Here is a 22,820-nt window from a genome sequence, read left to right as displayed (position 1 = left end):
CCCGGAGAAAGTTTTGGCGCTAGACCAGCAGTTCTCCAACTTCCTGGCCAAGGATGCGATTGAAGGCATAGATCCTATGGCGCACCCTTCTACACCCCGTACTTCCTTGTATCAAAGAAGTGTTCCGGCCAATCCTGGACCTGAACGGCAATTGAAGGGCAATTGTTACCTCAAAGCATTGCCTTTGCACATGCTGACTATGGACGAAATTTTGAGGGCAGTGGAGAGTGGTTCACTTCAATTGATCTGTTCCCTTCCTAAACCCTGGCGCTTTCTCCGTTTTTCCTACAAAGGCATTCACTGGCAGTTACGGGTGCGTCCCTTTGGCCTCTTGCTCTCAACAAGAGTTCAACAAGAGTGTTCATTCGGAGTGTTCAACGGGCATGAAGGTGCTCCGTAAATGGATAAGTGGCAGTCTGTGCACCATCTCATGCTTAGGCGATCTCGGATAATGTCGTCCTGCCCGGTTGGGCGTCAGAGTCAACTTGATGAAGTCAAATCTAGTGCTCACTCAACGGACAACCTTCAGATACACACCTCCTTAACTGCTGTACAACAATCTACATCTCTTGGATGGATGGATGAGAGAGTTATGTCTTTTGTCTGAACAGGCTGCTTCCTCTCGTCGTCTTACTGCGCTTTGCGGGAAAACTGACGTCCGAAACTGCTGGCCCGTTGAGTCTGCTGTCTTTGCAACCCCTAGAAATGTGGCTCAAATGCTTCTGCTTGGACGCTAGGTTGCACTGTCACTGGAGACTCTGGGGGGCTTGTCAGTGCCTGGCGCCATGGGGTTGCTGGTTGTTTCTGGTGATGTCCCGCGCGGTGGCTTGCTGGCCCGTCGAATTGTCACAATGGAGAGCAGTGGTCTGTGGGACATGAATGATCACATCAATGTGATCAGGTCTAGCCTGAGTGCAGTTTTCCACTTGACTCACTAAGGCGGGACAAGATCGGCCCGGTTGTTGCAGACATCCAACTACCTTCTTGGTTGGTTTCCCTCCCCCGCCTGGCTAGCCTGCAAGCTGTGTATCATCCGGGAGTCAAGAACCATGTAGCAGACTGGCTCTTCCACTGGGAACTGCTGCCGGGAGACTGTGGTCTCCACCCGGAGGTGGTGCACATGATTTGGAATCATTTCAGCAAGGCGGAGGTCGATTTTTTTGCCTCAGAGGACTCTAACCACTGTCCCCGGAGGTTTTTGCTGACGGGGCCCAGTGGTTAGGATGCAATGGTGCACCCTTGGCTGAGGTGCCTTCTCTCGACCTTTTCACCTCTCCTTCTGATTTGGCTGATGCTCACGTTAAGAGGGCCACTCACAGTTGTTGATAGTGGCGCCTTTTTGGCTGGCCAGGCCCTGGTTTTCTCTGCTGAATCGTCTCAGCTTCTCAGACCCACGGCCTATCCCCATCCAATTGGATCTGTTGGCCCTACAGGGGGACGGATTTGGCATTCTGACCCTCGTTGCTTACATTTATGTGTTTGTCTCCTGCGGGGCACGACTTACTGCTGGCCAGCTTTCAGGCTCAGTAAGGCATACCATTCTTAATGTCAGGGTCCCATCTACTAGATTATGTATTCTAAAAGATGGAAGATGTTTGCGGAATGGTATACACACAGTGGGATGGACCCTGTGCTTTGCACGCTTCACACTGTTTTGGATTTCCAGCAGTCTATCTTGGATATGGGCCACTCTCGTTCTACTCTGAAGGTTGAAGTCGCAGCTAACTCCGCCCTGGTTGCTAGGGTCGATGGAGGCTCACTGAGGTGACACACCATTGTCTTGGCTTTCCTGAGGGGGGCTTTCGTCCCCGCAACGCAACTTATGTCTCCAAATGGAGCTTCAAATTGGTGCTTGACACTCTGTGCTAGCCCCATCTTAGGTTTTTTAGATATTTTTGATTCTATTATAAAGCAACAACACACTTTGTGTCAAGACTCAAGAACAGTAGCAGTCTTCACTTAATCAAAAGGACATAGAAAGGGTACTTCTAATTCATTTTGTTGTCTTGACATATGCAGCCAACATGGTCAACATATTTCTCAAAGCCTTTACACTGCTTTGTTTCCAAAGTTTTGAATCATTGGGATCTTATTTGCACTTGTGATCCTTAAAAAAAAAATATCGGGCTACCTGTTTTTAGTGTCCCTTACACTTTAAGTATGAGTATATGAGGCTATACATCCATCTTACTGCACTGAAAATCTTGAGATTCCAACATCATTTTCACACACTAGACACTTCGGTTACAAAAAAAAACATTTGTGTTTAAAAAAAAAAATGGCACTCACATTTTTTAATTGCATTTCCATTCTCTTCCACCTTTGGAAAGAAAAGAGTAGGTGAGAGGAGGATTTACTCATTGCAATGATACTGTAATATTTGCATTGACGAATAAATGTTTGGCCTCTAATTGATTTATATTCAGAAAAACAAATTGATCAAGCAGTGTCAAGAAGGGATTGTGGTCTATTTGGAGGGTCTATTATACAAAAGATTGACTCTGCAATCTTCTTACCTTGGTGTTGTGGAGGTAGGACTTAGGTGGGTAAACTATGAAGTGTCGCAGAGTGAAACCGAATCCCTGCAGGTTCTTATGGAGGTAAATGGTCTGAAGGCCACACCATGACCTGCCCTCCATGTCACCGGATGATAGTGGTCGGCGACTATTGTCATTGGATGACACCATGTTATCTTTTACTCCTTTAGCCTATCAAGAGGAAACAAATTGATTGTTAGTCATTTTGTGAATGCTGAGAATCAAACACAAGGAACTGTTATGTAAAAACAATAATTTGTTTAAAATTATTGGTTGAGATGGATGTTGAATGGCACGAAGCTTTCATGTTGACGAGATAAAAGCTGAGCAGAGGATGTGAAGATGGGAATTGATCCATTTTAAAATACATGAACATGTTTTTTGTTCAATGCATGATGAAACGTTACCACTCTTCAACGCTAATATGGGTAGCAACTTTTCGTGACTATCATCCAAAATATACTGTAGTTTCGTCCAAATATTTTCAGACTAGGGTTATCATATTTTCACGTCCAAATAAAAAAATCTGTAATGTTTTACGGATGTAGATTTGTGATGAATGTCTCTTTTTTCCCCTCCTTTGTCCGAGGAAGAACATGAAACCTGACGGTGGGAGTGATATCTAAATTATGGAAACACCTTATGATGCCATCCAGCATTTTTATAGTAATCCAAAATGAACAGTCTTGTGCACAGCATGCGTGACGGCACAGGGATTACACAAAGCGGTCCAAAATGTTCAATATGGCTCCACGTTTTGCTACTTAATCGGCTTAAAATCTTTTTTCAGGAAATCAGATTCCAGTGATGTTTGCACTTATATTTTTCATACCTACTGACAAATCGAATGCTGGAAAATGAATTTTAACTCTGTCCGTTCTTTTCAGGGCACTTTTGTGCTGTCTTGAAGAAATCAAAGCATGGATGGCACAAGGGTGGTTGGCCGGCAACCAGTGCAGGATGTGCGCCACCTATTGCCCGAAGACAGCCGGGATAGGCTGCAGCACGCCTGTGACTCTCATGCAGTTTACTCGGAGCCTTTGGCATCTTACTGAAAGCCAACAGTTTCAAATTTGGGTTTTAAATGGGACAGCAATTTTAGATTGGACCAGCAAATTGGTCCTGTTGTTAAGTCCATCTTTTATTTATTTTTTTTAATTTTAGGTAGCTGGCTGAAGCAAACCTTCACCTTTCACAACTGCACTCAAAAAGTAATCCATGCCTTCGTTACATCTCGGATGGATTAGTGTAATGCATTTTATTTTGGAGTCAGACAGCCCTCCCTAAAGTGTCTCCAGTTGGTCCAAAATACTGCCTCTTAACTGGAGCACATAACTCCAATTCTGCCTCCCTTCTCTGGCTCCCTGCACTTTTTCCATCATCTTTTCCCGGCCTTACTTCCCTGAACTACTCCACATCAACGTACCTGCCTGGCACCTCAGGTCAGCGGACCAAATGCAACTGGAGGTACTTTGTGAATGACCTTCCGTGAAACATTAGGCAAGGCTCCTCTCTGTACATCTTTAAAGCTCGTTTTAAAATACATTTTTGTTCTTTGGCTTTTGACTCGGTTTGAGATTCTGCATAGTTTTGGTGTTTTATTGTGTTTACTGTTTTTATATCATTCATTTATTGCTGAAACTGATGTCCAGCACATTCTATGTGTCTGTGATTGTTTTTAAAGTGCTCTACAAATAAAGTTGAGTTGAGCCTAATGGTTGGAGAGGCTGAAGAACACAGATGATTCAGTGGCTTGCCCAAGACCCTGAGCAACTTGGGCCTCTTTAGGAACTAGAGCTCTTTCCCTGCCAAAATAAAACATTTTGGGACAGTTTAAAAACAGGCTGAAAATTCTGAGCAAAGAGACCAAACATGTTGTGAGACAATGGGCTACCACTCAGGACAGGGAAAAAGTGGTGCCTCATGGAAGTGCAGGTTTGGGGCTGTTTCCAACACCTCAACACAGGGAGTTAGCGAGAAAAGAGAATGAGATTCAGGAGTAGGTGAAGGCTGCAAAAGAGGAAAGATAGAGTAGAGCGCAACCAGTTCAGGGTGTCCCCTGCACACCCCCCGAAGACCACTGGGATAGGCTCCAGGACCCCCCGCGACCCTAGTGAGGAGGAGCGGTACAGATAATGGATGGATGGAGTAGAGCAGCAGGTTTGAGATAACTGAGAGCCTGGATCTGGTGGGAGCAAGCAAGTGACTAAAAATTCACTTGGGCGGACCTCTAGCATCCAAAGCCACATCGCATCGCTTCCCAATTCAAGCAGTTTACAATGACTGGGAAACGTCTTCACCTGGGTAGAGGTGAACCACGAACCGCTTGCTGTGCACAGCAAATGGACAATTGAGACACATCCTCAGCTCTTGACCAAAAGTGTTAGGCAAGGGCTCTAACGTCAGTTGCTGAAACCAGTTGCAGAGTCCATCAGCAAGGGTATTAACAGCTGCAACTGGGTGCAAAACACTATCAGTGCAACTCCTTTTACGAATGAAAGGGTGCAAGATAGCAGGGATGCTGACAGCAGCTTAGGACTTGCAGCTCCTTTTGGACATGGGAAAATCGAGTGAGATTCCCACAAGAAATCACTAGTACCATCTTGAGGCCAGATATACTGTCGGTTGTTGAGGCTACAAAGAACATCCTCATCATGGAGTTGACGGTACCATTGGAAGGTTGCTTGAGGCGAATGAAACGAAGTGGAGCAAACATGAACATCTGATCATCAGCTGCCGAAAGCAGAGATGGAAGGTGAGGTGTATACCCATCAAAGTAGTTGTAGAGGATTTGGGGGTTAGTCATTTCACAGAGCCCTTAGCGTACTAGGTAGAGCTTGGGCCAGACCTCTAAAAAGAATATCACTTAAGTAGCTGGGAAAGCCTTGAGAATATCACCTGAACACACACTACAGCCTGATCAACCTTGGTGGGGTTGTGTGGTAGAGGGTGTATGATGTTGTAAGACCTAAAGGTACACAATGTTACATCAATGATGATGTGTTAAGGAGCACTAGAAGATGTATTTTAGAACTACTCATCTCTAATACCTCAAAATCAACAATATCCCAACGAGTGAGATGCGCACAAGGAAGGGGGAAGTTAAAGAGAGTGCAGAACTCATTTGGATACATTTTGTAGCAAAAAAAATGTCATAGTCCATTTTTTATTGGTATTTTGGATATAAAAAAAGGAAGCTCTAAAACAGAGCTAAGTTTTTTGCAGGTCATATTTCACTTTGCAAAAATTGCTACAAGCATGCTATCACAACAATTTTATGTTTTATCACAACGACACAAATACGTCGAGCAATATCAATTGTGACTGGTGCTTTCTGAATAAAAAAATGATTAATAAGTACTCAAAAAACATTTAGAACTTTGCACTTGAGGGACACATGCAGCAGTTTTTTGTTGGCTGCGAATCGAAATTGGGTCTGATGATTGGTCTGCATTTTTTTTTTATTGCTTTATTAAAATGACGACAAACTCTGGTTCAAGGGGGTTACCTCGTTAATTTCTGCTCAGGGCCCCAACAGATCCTAGAACCATGTCTAAACATGCCATACAGACATACCATAGAGACACACCATAACTTCAGTCTTATTTTCGTTGAAATTCAAGAAATTAAGTGACATCCAGGCTTTGATTTCTTCTAGACAGCACAAAAGTGGTCTTAAAGAGAGTCCATATTGTTTGCTTAGCGAGACATAGATCTGACTGTCATCCGCATAGCAATGGAAGGAAATATCACGTTTTTGTAGGATGGAATCTCGGGGCGGCAACTTCAACAAAAACAGCAAAAGCCTCAATACCCTGTGGAACACCATATCACAGAGGGCTAGAGCGCAACTAAGGCTAACACAAAAGGTACTGCCAGCCAAATAGGATTTAACCACTCTAGAGCGCTACTACTTACGCCCACCTGGTGCTGTAAAACGAGACAACAGAATACTCAGTACCATGTCGAGCGCTGCTGTCAGATTCGCCAAAACAAGACACAATAGCCTCCAGTGTCATTTGCCAGATCATCATTAAAAACTTGTAACAGGGCAGCATGTGTAACGCATCATCTTAGAACCTCCTATACCATGGAAAGCCTCCATGGCATTATGTTCATCCAAGAAAGCTGGGTGTGCAGTACCTTTTCCACAAATATTTCATTAAAAGTTTTATTATATCAAAGTATAACATTTCCAAATCTATTTTGTTTCATGTCACTAATCATTAATCACAATCTATTGGAAAAAAATGCTTGAAACCATTTTAGACAGCTTTCACACACCCCATCTTACCCAAGACAAACATCTGTGCTGTATTATCCTCATGGATGCCGGTTTTCTTGGTGACGAGATCGGGGTTGGCTGTGGTGAAATAATTCTTAATACTGCCAACCAGATACAGCGAGGCTCGGCGTCGCTACAGTCCACCCCCACCGAACACTGGAAACGCCATATATGTCCAGAGGGAGCTGGTGCGGCACCCGAAACCCTATGCATAGCACCTCCACGCAGACTACAGGTGCATTCTGGGTCGCATAAAGAAAAAGTAGTGCTTTTATTGATGCCCAACGCGCTCTTGATTCATCGTCGCTCACCACAAAGTGAGTGGCAAAAACGACTGAAGGTGACTCAACGCTTACCAAAATAATCAAACTACCCAACTGAGTTGAGTTTGACTTCTTTTCTTGCACTCGTGGAGGATGCTTCTCCTTGAATTCTGGACATTTTGGAACCGGATCATAATTCACTTGCTATATTTGGTCGAGTTCTCAGACAAACTGCAAGCAGGTCCTCAATGTCCGGATGTTGTTTGATTTTGACTTAGTCCTTGTTAGAGTTCCGTCCAATGCATCATCTCAGGGATGATTCGGTAACGGTGTGATTTCATCCGTGCGATGTTCCAGTGATCCACCTGTGGTCGGCTGAATTCTTTCCATTGACTAGCTCAATTGAGACAGCACAACGGAACAAAGGATTTTAGCCAGACCAGAGGAAAAAAAAAATCCAACAGAACCGCTTCAACATCCAAAGCATCCTACTCCACTTAATTTAGCTTTCTCTCTCAGCCACTCAGTCAACCTCTCTCTCTCTGTGTCTCACTCTGTGTGTATTTCGCTCTCTCCCTGTCACATTCCTTCATATTCCTTGCATCCTAAGGCCATGTAGTCCAGCCTACTCGTAGAGAGAGAATTTATCCCTCCCTTTCTATCTCAATCTACTGACATCCCTGTGCTCTTTTGCTGCTCCTTTCAGTGTGTGAGTTTCGTTTGGGTTGTTGTCTTGTGACAGTCACGTGATTGCCACTGGGATTTTTATCACTATTCATCTCGTGTTCATCTCTTCACCACAGATTACAAAACTTTCAGGTTATTTTACACTTTCTTGCCGCTACTCCACTTTCCAGAGCGTTTCATTCGTTTCCATCACCATGCAGACCCATAATCATGCGGGAGTCAACTCAAATAAAAACTAACACTGTGTGATGTGTGACGCACTTATGCCCCACCTCTGTTTGGCCTAGAGAGTGGTTTTATAATAGGCGGCATGCATCGAAAAAAAAAAAAGACAATGATGAAACACTCCCTAAATTGTTAATGTGCTTATATTAAAGAATACATAACTGGGATTTGCAGTTGATGAAATTCTTTAAATTAAGGTTGGAAATGATTAGCTATGATGGTGGGTCAGTGTAACAGGCAGAGATGGGCATTCAGAGAGAGAGAGGGGACGGATGACAAGAGGTTTTTAAAAAAGGACAGACTAAGCAGATGGAAGTGTGTTTTCGTCCATCCCTGTAATGGTCCCTAACTGGGTCAAGTAACACATGTATAGAATTCAAAATGAGCATTTTAATTTGCGTTTAATTTGAGAAAAGAGATGAAGTGCAATGAATACAACCTCGGTCCAATCTCATCTTTGAATTAGCCTTGCGTGACAATGAAATTCTGAGAAAGGTTCTGGTACACGGTGTAACAATAGCCGCGATCGTTTGTAATATAGACAATACTCCATTTAATAATAACGTGGAGACCTGCGGCTATTCACCGAAAGCTGCATATTTTAATGTAAAAATTAATAATGCATCGCTACAAATGCTAACAAATAATTTTTTATGGCTAAATTTAACTTCCGTGGATTTTAATCAGGTGTGCATTGTACATCGGAAATTACGGTAAGTGGATGTGAATAGGAAATTTTGATCTTTAATGAGCTTTGAGCCTCTCGTCATGACCAAACGCTTTTTAAAAATACATCTATTTTTTTGGAGGGAGTAGAAGGAATGGTGAAATATCACGATGTAAGTGCTTTAAAAGGACAAGGACGGAGATGATTCTTTTATGAATAAAGATGGAAGGGCAATAACGGAAGGGTGCACACGTTGCGGATAGAGGGCAGAAATAAAAATAGGTGTCCATCTTTGGTAACGAGCGTTCATTTTTCATGGCATTTAATATAGTGTATGTATATACCTATAAATTGTAGTCTTCTTTTGCCCTGTCCACCTTTTTCATTTTCCACTTTAGTTCTAACTTGTAAACCTACATAAGTCAAACACTATCATGAGTGGAAATGTGTGGACAGGAAAGCAGAGCAGAGACAAAGGTAAAAAAAATACACAACTGTCTAGTCTAATCAGTCAACTGGAAAGGAGGGTTATTCTAGAAGCAGGATCGCAACAAGAGACAACTAAATTGGAAGACGGCAAAAAATTGATGTGGCAACATTTTTGAGGGAGTGGAAAGGTGCAAAATGTATAAAAATATATATATATTTTTAAAAATCTGCGAATCCACACTACGAGTGTGTAGGGGTTGACGATACCAAATCTCAGCTGCACAAACCCTGCAGCGTAGCCTCAGGCATATTGAACACTTTACTACACGACACTATTCTTTTTGTCAAGTACAAAATGATCTTGTAAATGTCATGTGAAATTCAAGCCTCATCCAATTACTATTCTGCTGCAGCCACACCTTTGCTGCACATATCTTTAGACATCTGTATGATGTCATCTTTAGTAGTAGTCTCCATGAGATTGAAAATTCTAATTCTAAAAATAATTCATCACATTTTCCCAAAATATTTCTACATCTTCCTGCATCGCCCTCTATTGATTTTAACATGATAAAAAGATGAACCTCTACGCTCTGGACCACATTTTCTCCTGTGTCGTCTCAGCCTATTTACTCGACGCACCGCTGACATGTGGAGGGCCAAAAAAAAGGGAGGGAAAAAGTGGGAGGACCCAGAACACGTCCAGCCGTTTTTGGAGCACGAGAAAAAGCAAATATTTAATATTCAACTACAAATGATTCTGAAATAAATTAATTGTAATTCAAAGTGATGACTCTTCTACATGCATACTAATTAGATAGATAATTCAAGTTGAAGACCGTAATGAGAAATAACAAACAAACATAAAACACATTTGCAAGCGCTTGCGAAGTCCTTCTCAAAATTGCATACACATGAGCTTTCATATTTTAATGGTCCTGTTGAGTCACACAAAGACGTTTGCAGCGCCTGCGGTGGCCCTGTTGGGTGTCACGTGTCATGGGAATATGAGTCTCCATAGTGAGGGATTGTCATCATCACCAGCGTCATTATTGGCGATGATGACCAAAGTCTCTTGAGGCTTGTGGAATGTTCAAACTGCAGATAATCATTACACTATACTTATATGTTGACTTAAAATGAAACATTTGCAAACATTTGGGCTTAAAGGTCAATATTTTTTAGTTATGGACCGAACCATTAACTGAACCTTAATTCATCAATGTTAGTGTGTTAGCGCATTTTTTGCACAAACAATTTAAAATAATGTCCTGTTTTGGAATAAAAGGCTGGAAATGAAGACTTTTTTCCCGCCAATTCATCAATCACCAAAATATTTGAGAGACAAATCGATTATTAAAATAATTGTTAGTTGCAGCCAGACTGAAATCATTCTGTAGCTATTGCCATGGACCCAATGTTTCATGGACAACAAAAGAGGGAGCGGAGGATTGAAATGATCAGCTCATCAGCAAAGCTCTGCAGAAGGCTGATAACAATCGTGATCATTTGAGTCAGTTGTGTTGAAAAACTGGAATTTTCAAAATACAATCTGACGGCCCCAAACCCGTCGCAAAATTAGAACTTGCTTAATAACTCCCCTGCACATGATCCCAAAAATGTCAAACTTCACTTGTATACATACAGTTGTGGCCTACTGTTTTCAGAAAAAAATAATTTTTCATTCAATTTCAGCCAACGGGTTAACTAGATTCACCTCATATTTGCTCAGACGAGTATCTAGGCCTTCATGATGTTGAAACACGAAGTTTGTGAATTTTTAAGAAATGCTATCTTTTAGGGTCCAAATATGCACGAAAACTCATGAACGTTTGCACACGCACATCAGTCCTGCAAATGCATCAATATTTCATTAGTTTATTGTGTGATTTAAAAAAAAAAATAGAGAGCTAAGTTGCGCCATCTGCAAATTGTTACCAAAGTAGCCCTGGTTTTACGTTTCACCAAGCTCTACAAACATTCGGAAGTATATGTAACACCTCAAGATGTACAAAAATATTCTTGGAACAATTTGCAAAATCTAACAGGAAGTCTGCCATTTTGAATGTATTAAAAAATATTTGGCAATGCACTGACATCAAATGCTGCTGTTACTTGACCCACATGATCATCCCTTGTCAAAATGTTCCCACATTTGATTCGAGTCCAGTTCTCAACACATATACCAACTTGTTTTTCAATGTAGTTAACACGTGTTTTTTTTTTTTTTCAATTTAACCAGATCTATCTAATTTTTCTGGGAAGAGTGTTTAAGATTTTATTATGTAGAAATAGAAAGTTTGTAATTTGTCATAAAACGCTGTTGCCAAGAAACAATGCATAATATATATATAACAATATATATATAAAATATATTTAAAAGTTGGATGAATAATTAACAGCTTAACAGTAACCCTACCCTAATACATACAAAAAAAAAGACTCTTGGAGACATATGCTAAACTTAACAGGAAGTCCGCCAATTTGAATTTTCTTCCAAATGTAGCCCCATTTTGCCCTTTCATGGAGGTAACATTTTAAAGAACAGTTCTGAGAAATGTTATTGAATTATTTATTAAACTGTACAAGTTTTGTCTCAATATGTTCAAGCTTGAAGATCAAATTGAGAGTTGCCTACAAGCCCGCTTAAAGCACTAGATTTGACCTCTTGTATGAGCCAACGGGATTTCTCAGTAATTTGTTGACTGTCAGGTCTGGCTGTTTGATGAAGACTCCTTATGGTGGATGGAGGTATCTGTCTGTCAGCATTTTCATGTCCACTGTTTGGAGACACAGGTAACGAGGACTCTTTGCTTTTCTTTCATTCCCATTCCCATCCATTCAAGGGTTTGAAGGAAACAACAAAATAATCGCATACTGTATTTTTTTTCTCAGTGCGAAGTGCTCTCTTGCATACAAATTATCATTCAAGGATGGTACAAAACTGCCGAAGAAAAATAAGAACTCATTTTGAACATTTTTCACAAATGTTCACGGAGAAGTCAGTATAAAACCAAGTGTAAGCACAACGAATCAAGATCATATCACACTGAGTGGCGAACGTTTGCCAGTGTTTGTGATGGAAGCCAATATTGCATTCTCATCAAGGTTCATGCTCAAAATTTCCTAGTAACAAGAAAAAGCATCAGAACTGTTGGCAAACGTCTGGAGAACATTGCCGAATGTTTGCGAACTTGAACGAACCCAAACGAGAATGTAACATTTGGTATCTTCAGGAACACGAGCAAACTCACACCTCAGTAGGATACATGCTCCTAAAATTTGTCTTCCATCTAATGGTGATTGGTGTTATTACAATTTAAAACTACAGTACACCCCTGCATACTTTCAGTCTGGCACATGCCGAGTTCAATATTCGCAAATTATTTTCTTTGTTTTTCCTTGGGTTGGTAAAAAAATAAAATTAAATTTAAAAAAATAGCAAGGGGGGTATATATGTTTAATTACATATTTATACTATATACGTATGACAACAAGAAGTAATTATCTCTGTAACTATGTCATTGTTTTATGCTTGTCACCCTACTGCTTCTGTAATCTGTTATGACCATGGTAGTATTAGAAAGCAGGTCAGATTAAGGATTAACATCTGAAAGACAGCCTTTTGTCTACATCAAAACAAAGCACATTGAAAATGACACGTAGATGTTGAAAACAAACACGGCTTTATCAAATATTCTCACATTCATTTGAGCCAGTTCCATTAGTTGCATGAGGTGGGATTCTGAGGCAAAAAGCAACTCCGTTCATGGGATTATCAGTAGTGGCCCCACCAGAAATGCTTCATAGGAATGGGCATATTGGGGCGCGTAAAATCTTAAAAACTAAAAGCTATCATTATACTATTGTGGTAAACCAGCTAGTAGAAAACTATCAGAAAGACTTGAGGGAAACGCCCACTGATATACTTTGGTTTATTGTGTTACATTTAATGTTACTTTAATGTGCACAGATTAATAACAGAGCAATTAACATTTTGAGTTACACTACAATTCTGTTTTATTGAGGAAAGCAGGTTTAAGGTGTGCATTTATTAGAAACAAAACAAGTAGAGGGGAAAAGCTTTTGATATGTTAGCAGGAAGGTTTTAATTTGTGGCTGCTTGGGCTTCCATGCTCTTGACTGGGAGACATCAATAATAATCCAGAAGCAAAATCAGTTAATATGAGATTAAATTATTATTGATAATAATAACAAGTGGTAGTAATAATATGACACGTGCACACACGTTGCTGTGGGAGCGCGCAACATCGACTGGGGGGAGGGGCGGGAGTGAGGGCAGATCAAGAGCGGCTTGTGGCTTTGGGATGAAATGCCTAGCAGCCGCTACTGCAATCTATACTGGCCAGTAGCGTGGTCAGTAGATTTATAAGGGGCTAGCCCTGGTGACAACAATGATTATCAAGGTCCGGTATGGATGTATAAGCAACACCAAAAATATTTAAAAACAGCTTGCTGTCATTATTGGAAACAGTCGTGTACTACACAGGCACCCAAAACAGCCTTGTTTATCCATTGACTCCAGATGTCATTTTGATAGGAAAACGCTGCCATGATATCCAAAATAAAAGCAAGTATGGGGCACACAAAATAGATTATTGTGAGTGGAAGTGAAGGACAACACCAATATAGACTTGATAGCCTATACAGCTATAGAAGGCTTGGCCAATACGTAGGGGGCTGAGAAAATCATGAATATATGGCAAAGAATGCAATAAAATGTTGGACAAGTTTAACTGAGGCTACTTATGACAGGGCTATAGCGCCCCTTAGCCCCAATATAGTTCTGTCCCTAAACCAGACGTACGGATGTGGCGGCCATTTTTCATGAGATTTCCATTTGTTTTTTTCTTTCGTCAATGACGAAGCGCGTGCCATCAATACAAAAATAATTGAATATTTATATTTTCCTATGAAAAGTTATTCCCAGTTTCCTTTTCATTAGTACAATGTTGTGCACAATGCGCCGACATGCTTTGTTTTGGGATTTCTTGCTGTCCACACCCATGAAACACTGTTGGCCCTCCTAGTGTAGCATCACGTAGCCTCCCAGGTTAAAAGGTGCTTGATGTTTCTACCTCTGTTCATGTTACAACCTATGCCGAATCTTTGATCATGAATACAGACATCAGGTGTACTTAGACCCCACCTTGCTGAGATATACATAAGTGCATACGCCATATTGGATGCTTGAAATCTGCCCTGCAAATGGACTGAATTTCATTAAACACTTTTCCACAAAGTACTCAGAGAGAATGCTTCTCATTCATCCATTCACACACAGTACACAGTTAACATGCCGGTTGAGTAGAAGCACCTGTTGCTAAGGACAAACTGTGGCAGGGTTTTTACTCTCCGGACCTGGATTTAACACCTCTGTCAGGTAGGATATATTTGGTACACAGATTGGTAAATAATGAATAAATGTTTTACAGTTGCAGATGGGATCATTATATGGCGGTGCGGGCCCTGTATTTCACACCTCGGCCTTCAGTGAAGTCCTACTTCGTCAGACTTGAATAAATCCCCCTCCTATTACCATCATTTATGACACCACGTCTGGAGAAATAATATACAGAATGACACTTTCGCACTACTAATTGAGAGTTGGACGACCTAGCTTCTCTTGAAAGGTCCGTCTTGAAAATGGTCTCGCAAGTGTATCTGCAATTAAATCCACACGTTTCGATCCTTTGGCCATTGTGTTTTAAAAAAGCAAGAATATACTTCAGATTATTGAACGGTTGCCAGTTACAACTTTCTGGGGGTGTTGATAAAAACTTTAACTTAAGAATTCAACACTAGGATATAATATGACATCAATGTGAAGAATATGATCAGGGTTTCTTGATTATGTTAGGCCAGCAGAGAAGGCCTTGACCAGCCACCACTGTTATATGTCAAGATCTGTATACTGTATTTGTAGCTTAAGTTATTGTTTTTGAAAGAGACCATGAATTTATTTTTCAGCGAGTTAGCCTATTGCTAACACGACTATGTGTACCGTTGCAGATGTCATCCTTATCCTCTACTGACTTTATCTTATTGAAATTAACAAATATTGAATTATTATTGAAATAGACTCAAACATTTTTGTAAAGAGAAACAAATCTGAACAACCGTTTCTGAGCAACATACTTTTCAGGTTCTGCTGTGTCCTCATGTTTTCTACCTTACCCTGTCTACAGTAAATACAGTAACCTTTACACGCGCACGTAGTTCTTTCCATAAAATGGAAACAAAATGACTTGTGTTCAACGTTGAAGGGCTGGGACACACCCATCTGTCTTTTTGCAGAAGCACCAGGAGATTTTGTTTTAATCTAATCATCTAATCCTTGCCAGTGAAGCATGCTGCTACAACGCAAACTGTCCACTTGAGGGTGAGCTACCTGTTGAAATCAGCGAGGCCATTGTTTTGTAGTGGAAAAGGGAAACAGAGCCATACATATCGACATCAACAAACACTAAAAAGGTGATGGAAGGTCTTGAATTGGGGTCCTCACAATGGACGACTACGTAATCACCTTTTTTGGTGGCATCAACCCTATTATTGTTTGCCTAACTTCCTGTTCAATTTCTGGCATAGATGCTTGAGACAGATTTTATGCTTCCGGTTATGATAGACATGTCAGATGAATATCGTCCATTTTGGGTGCATACACCCAAATGATCCCAATCGTAAGCCAGTATGTTCCACAGTATAATAGAAATAGCATTGATAAATAGAACCCTAACCCTTTGTCATTTCTGTAGTTTCAAACAGTAGTCTGAATTCTTAGTTGTGATGGGCTTTCATGGCTTGTCACGTGAATTGCTGGTTAAATTAATGCTTTGTGGGCTCTGAGTGATGATTGACAAATAAAACAAATCTCCACACCTTAGTATGTTGCAGGGCTGGAGCCACAGTCGGAGAGTGCACTTTTACCATCTGCCTTTATGTTTTTCCATTAAGCTTCAATAGTACTAAAAAAAAAAAATCACAATTTTATGCGTTGACTATAATATGATGAATGTTTGTTTTTTCAATTAAGTTGGATGTTGTGTAAGATGTAGTTATCCATGCCATGGGCACTAACAAACCCCCACACCACACATGCTGGCTTTTGAACTTTGCACATATAAGAATCTGGATAGTCCATTTCCTCTTTGGCCCGGAGGACGCAATGTCCATTATTTACAAAACAAAGTGAAATGTGGACGCTTCAAACCGCAGCAGTCTTTTGTGTCAGCCCATCTCAGATGAGCTTTGGCCCAGAGAATCTGGCAGCAAAACATGACATTCATCAGTTTGAACATTAAATGTGCTGTATTTATTTGATGGTTAAAAAGGATTTGCATATCATTTTCTTCTGTTTTTATTTACATTTTTACACAACCTCCCAACTTCTTTGGAATTGGGGTTTCTACTTTGAAACTGGTCCAGGGTGTACTCAGCCTCTCACCTACAGTCACTCGAAAGTCATTTTCACACCAATCTATCTATCTATCCCCTCCAAGAACATCAAATCATTAAATACAGCCCCCCTCCTAGCGAGTCACCTGACTTCAACCTATTGACATCACAGCTGATGGTCTAAGAGTCACTACAGTACAGAACTTGACTCTGAAATGGCGCCTCTATTATTTATTTTAAATAATTAGCAGTCTGGGCAACCGAAAATAGGATGGAAAGAAAGGACGTCATATTGGTAGATGTGAATATGTGTGTGTTACATGACAAAAATAGCGATGCAAGTTTGTCCCAGTCCCACCCAGTGCTCCCACAGTTGCTGGACAGGATTAGCAAACATCAGCTAAACAGCAGACCAGATAATAATCTCTCCGAGACATAACAATATGTACTTTGAAAATTAAAAAAACAAATATAAACCTGTACTAGACTATCAAAAGATCATTATTTTGTAATATAGAAAATATAAAATACAAATACTATATATAGAAAATATAAAATACAAATACTATATATAGAAAATATAAAATACAAATACTATATATATATATATATATATATATATATATATATATAAATATATATATATAATCGATATTGCAATAAATTGTTGCTAACTCTGTCGCAATAAATAATCGATAGCCTGGCGGCAATATCGATATTTGAAAACAACACTGTAGAAAAGGCTGCTCAGAGACTGCGACACCGGCTCCTTTAAGAGGGCGGAGTTTAGCGCTCCAACTCACGTAGCGTGTGCGTTCGTGTGCGTGCGTGTGCGTATATGGGAAGGATGAAGAAGGAGAGACAGTGGTGAGAGTCGTGTCAGTCCTGTCTATCAAGCTAAATTTATTTGAGTTGTAGTCCACATTTATCCTGCTTCGAGTTGTGCGTGAGACAAGTAAGATACAGGATTAATAACACTGTTCGTTTGTCTGTACAAATACACGTTTCACTGCTAATCGGTAACATGCAATGTTCACAAGCGCATTGAATGGAGAGCTATTGCCGCGACTTCTTTTCATGTCTGAGTTACGTATGTTTGTGTTGTGATATTTGCATTAGTCAGATATTGATACTTTATTATTTTCTTTTTAGAACCACACGAATATTTCGTTTGAAGCATCAAGAAAAGTGTACTTTGACTTCAACTTTATTAAAGACCAGAAAACACAAGATCCTATCCTCATTATTGGAGTTCTAACCGGACTCACAACAGTGATTTGCATACTCCTCCCAACCGGAATACCAGGCTTCTCAGGATGCTTAGAACACACTAGCATGATATGGCATCAAATCCAATCTGCAAAAAGAGAAGGAAAAGATCTACACGTCTTATTCCTGGACCTAGCCAACGCCTTTGGATCTGTCCCCCATTCTCTCATCTGGACAGCCTTTGACTTCTTCCGTATACCGAGCAACATCACAAACCTGGTCAGAACCTACTTCCAGGACTTGCAGGTTTGCGTTACAACAGCAGAGTATACAACAGCTTGGCAACCACTGGAAGTGGGAATAATGGCAGGATGCACCATCTCCCCGCTGGCTTTCACCATGGCAATGGAAGTTATCATCCAAGCTTCCAGGTGGGTTGTAGGAGGGCAACGCCTGCAAAACGGACAACAGCTGCCCCCTATTCGTGCCTACATGGATGACATGACCACCCTAACCTCTACCATCCCATGTACCAGACGTCTGTTGGAAAAACTTCACAACAACATAACGTGGGCACGGATGAAACTTAAACCCAGCAAATCCAGGAGCATATCTATCGTCAAAGGAAAACTCGCGGACCAGAGATTCTACATCAAAGAAGCACCCATTCCGTTGGTGTCAGAACAGCCAGTCAAAAGCTTGGCCGATGGTATGATGCAAGCCTCAAAGACTCGGACCAGAGCGATCAACTGAGGGAGGCAACCATCAAGGGACTTGTCACCATAGACAAGACATCCCTCCCAGGCAAGTTGAAGTTGTGGTGTTTGCAGTTTGGATTGCTCCCAAGGTTGATGTGGCCTCTAACAGTCTACGAAGTCCCCATCACTAAAGTCGAGAAACTGGAGAGGTCAGTCAGCTTCTACATCAAAAAGTGGCTTGGACTCCCACGGTGCCTGAGCAACATCGGATTATATGGACATGGTGCGCTGGAGCTACCGGTCTCTGGCCTCACCGAACAGTACAAATGCACCAAAGTGAGGCTAGACATGACCCTGTCAGAATCCCAAGACATAGCCATACGAATGTCTGCTCCCAAACTGGCAACAGGGAGGAAGTGGACCCCTTCTGAGGCTGTGCAGCAGGCTAAATCCGCTCTCAGGCATCGAGACATAGTAGGGCAGGTTCAGCAGTGGAGAGGCGGGTTTGGACTTGGGACAAGTAGACCAGCTTGGCACAAAGCAACACCCAATCAGAGAAGAAGACTGGTGGTTGATGAGGTCCGCCAGCAGGAGGAAGCAGACCGATGCGCAAAGGCAGTCTCACAGGCCAAACAGGGTCAGTGGACCACCTGGGAGAATCTGGAGCATCGCAAACTCACATGGAGGGATCTGTGGGGGATGGAAGGAAGCCGAATCAGCTTCATCATCAGAGCCACCTACGATGTTCTTCCTACACCCACGAACCTCAACCAATGGATTGGAGAAGATCCCTCATGTGCCCTCTGCCAAACTCCAGCATCATTGAGACACATCCTCACTGGCTGCAAAACCAGCTTGTCTCAGGGCCGATACACCTGGAGGTACAATCAGGTCCTACGGCAACTGGCAATCATACTGGAGGAAAGGAGAACTACCAACAACGCCCTCCCTCCCCACGTGCCTGGACTCCCAAGCACAATCGCCTTTGTGAAAGCAGGACAACTTCCAGGGAGACCATCTGTAAGAGTGGAAGCAACCCTCCTGGGCACAGCCCGAGACTGGAAAATGAAAGTTGACCTGGATCAGAAACTCATCTTTCCACCGGAGATCATTACCACTAATCTCAGGCCTGACCTGATCTTGTGGTCAACCTCACGGAAACTCCTGTACATCGTGGAACTAACAGTCCCATGGGAGTCTGCAGTGGATGAAGCCTATAATCGCAAAAGACTGAAATACATGGACATCGCAGCAGAGGCTGAGCAGCGTGGCTGGCGTACACAGGTGCTCCCTGTGGAGGTCGGGTGTAGAGGATTTGTAGCCACATCAACAACAAGGCTCCTGAGAAGCATGGGGATCCGAGGCCAGGCCCAACGACAAGCTGTGAAATTGCTGTCGGAGGCTGCGGAGATAGGCAGCAATTGGCTCTGGATGAAGAGGAAGGACCCCACTTGGGCTGTTAGATGTCAAATGTGAGGAAAAGTGGAGGAGGAACACCCTCAAAGAACCACAGGAGACTTCAAAGACCTAGTAAAGGACTCTTCTCCCTTCCATTTTTGACAACAGGCAAGAGGAGCAGAGGCAGAGGGGGGCACACCTGAGGCGCACAGGTGTCGCTGTTGAACCCATCCTGAGGTGTTGTGGGTTTATCAACGAAACACCGATGAAGGAGGGCACCCACCTGATGACCCCAGTGAAGCCTCTGGTCCTCATGCAGGTCAAATTGAGTTGCTTCTTCTTCCCCACTCTAAACACCAGGAAAGTGCTGATTTTTTTTTGGGATTATAACAACAAGTCCTATAGCTAAACGAATTGTACTTTGTACACACATTGGCATTGAAAAAAAAATTGATGTTTTCATTTTTATGGCCATTTTTTTCTTTTTTAGTCACATATCTCGTGATATATTGTTGAAGAGATTTATAATGATATATTGAATATCGTAGACATTGTGTATTGTGATATCGTTATCGTGGCCCACATATCGTCACAGTATTGAATCGTGAGTTACCCGTATCGTCCCACCCCTAATATATATATATATATATATATATATATATATATATATAAATATATATATATATATATATAAAGAGGGTAAAAAAAAACACACAATTGAGATGTGTGACTGCACAATTGAGCACACACCCTCTTACAGATTAAACACATCATCGTCGCTGTGTTCAGAATTAACCACCAATCACATTCAAATTCATGTTAAATGAAAGCCCATCACACACACCTGCCACCATTTAAAGAGTCTATGATGTTATTATAGATGACTACCACGGTCTCGCATGGATATGACCATTTTTTAATTCAATTATTTCCGCAAAAACAGTAACTGGATGTTCTGTTGACCTTCGAGATCCCTCCGGGAGATCACGATACAGGAAACCTTTTATCAGGTCAGGAGCAAACAGACACGCATAAATGCATGCACACACACACACACACAGCCCACGCGCCCCCCCCGACCCCCACACACACACACACACGCACACGACAAGCTTTCATAATTCTATTTTAAGCACAGATGAAGTTGAGTGAACTGGAGCGGAGAAAATAAATACACATTTGCACAAGTATATACTCATCCGTACCCATGTTACCACACATAGCCCCACACCTCAGCACAGATGAGCTTGGTCTTAAAATGAATTGCACGCTGATAGTGAGCCCATTTGGACAACAGTACAAAAAACTGTCAGCTTCGTGCATACTAGATTCAGCGTAGTGTGATGGTTGCCATAATTTTTGGGGAATCTTGCGTCATGGATTTTGACATTTGTCAACAAAAGGCTCGAGGCACATAGTATACGGAAGTGAAAATGAATGCATTAGAAACAAACGCTCACAAGTCTCAAGAATGCTTTTCGGACAACATGATGAAAATGCCACAACACACTGTTGCCTGAAAATGCTACAATAGTGACACTGTATTTACAGTATCTTAATTCATTACTCTCGGAAATAATATTAAACAGCCATTTAGTGTCATTATTAGCGCTAAAGCCATCACATATGCATAAGTGCAGTATTCACCCTCTTGAATCATTTGCTTGATTTCTATGCTTCCATTTTAAACCTCTTTCCTCACACGGGTCACTGGAGTTCAGTTTGACTAACTTGATGCCGCCAGCCAATTACAGAGCACATAACATGAATGTTTTTGCAATGTGGGAGGAAACCGAAGAGAACTGGTCAGCAGATGGGCTAACAACTAGGTAGCCAGATGAATGGTTGGCTGGTTGTATGGATGGATAGATAGATTTCTGCATTTCAGCAGCTTTTTATCTGTACATAGAAGTGTGTATGACATTTCAGCTGTATGAGCACGGGTGTAGCATACTGCAATATCAATATTATTGTAATATTTAACATGTGAAATGACATCTTTATTATTTAATGAAATAAATGTTTTTTTTCCAAGGGAAAAACATGTGTATTCTTATCTAATTTAAGTTATTTAGTATTAGTGTTGTTCCCAGATTCTATTGGATGGGACTGGGTATTTAAGGGTGTATCTGGTCAAAGTTACATTAAATACGACAATGTTCTAAATAATACATCTTCTGTAAAAAAAAAAAAAAAAAATCCAGCTTTAACAAAATCTTTCTTATCTTTTCAGGGCAGTAATATAAATAATAAAACAGTCTCACAAGGTTGTTAATTCAACAAAGAAAAAATGGCACTTCAGCCTTTTCATCCTCACAATTGTTTTCTTCTCCATCCTGTGTTCTCGTGTTTAACAATTTAGGAACTCAGTCAACTTTGCACATGAACTCTCTGCTCATACAGCTTATTTTTTGTGTTTTTATGTGTGTACATATAAGCTTTGAGCGGTGAAACAGATGCGTGATCGGGATGTCGTATTGCTTGTTTATTTAAATGCTGGGATTCATTCTGTCAGAAGACAGTTTTCAATCACGCTCGCGCTTGTCACTGAGCACACCTGCTCGACACACCTGCCCTAACTGCCGCTCCTCGGCTTTTCTTTCGGGTCCGCTTTGCCAATTTTCCACATTCAAGAAGGTGTGACTTCCCATTTAGAATAAATGTCATCAAAACTCAAGTGGTATTTGAAACCACAATTTGCCTCCAGGTTACACTGGTATACTGACAACATGATTTTCCATACTTGATGACAGAAAGACTTATGATGGCACTGACATGTTCACTGTCAAGAAATTGGCTTTTGCATGGGAGCCATGATGTTTCACCATTCATACCAACTGCTTTGAGAAATGAACTAACTGATGTGCAAATTTCAATTGTTACCTGAGAAATGTATCAAAGCAGCTAAGAAAACTATAAATACACTTGTGCTAGAAACTAGAGCCCGAATAAGGGGCTAAGACAGTCCAATTGTTTAGTCATGTCACGATAACTGCGTGCTCTGGA

General features: G+C 41.3%; 1 protein-coding gene across 6 annotated transcripts in view; it reads right to left on the bottom strand.

The window, feature by feature from the left end:
* Positions 1 to 22,820, bottom strand: part of LOC148317103 (rho GTPase-activating protein 23-like) — a 72,514-nt gene that overhangs the window by 19,238 nt on the left and 30,456 nt on the right. For 3 of the 6 annotated variants that reach the window (XM_088284262.1, XM_088284263.1, XM_088284264.1), the window contains exons 3-4: positions 2,517 to 2,708; positions 2,290 to 2,320 (exon numbers count right to left, since the gene is read on the bottom strand). In XM_088284262.1, coding sequence (XP_088140388.1) covers positions 2,290 to 2,320; positions 2,517 to 2,708 — 223 coding nt within the window. Of the gene's footprint in view, positions 1 to 2,289; positions 2,321 to 2,516; positions 2,709 to 6,831; positions 7,584 to 22,820 lie in introns of those variants that run through there. The other 3 variants (XM_088284260.1, XM_088284266.1, XM_088284261.1) reach the window with 2 other exon arrangements.

This window comes from Idiotropiscis lumnitzeri, chromosome 20 (assembly GCF_059441095.1).
Source record: "Idiotropiscis lumnitzeri isolate Australia: NSW breed Sydney's pygmy pipehorse chromosome 20, RoL_Ilum_1.0, whole genome shotgun sequence".
In the NCBI taxonomy this organism is placed as follows: Eukaryota; Metazoa; Chordata; class Actinopteri; order Syngnathiformes; family Syngnathidae; genus Idiotropiscis; species Idiotropiscis lumnitzeri.
Note: the sequence above shows the minus strand (reverse complement) of the source record. Positions and strands in the feature narration are given on the sequence as shown.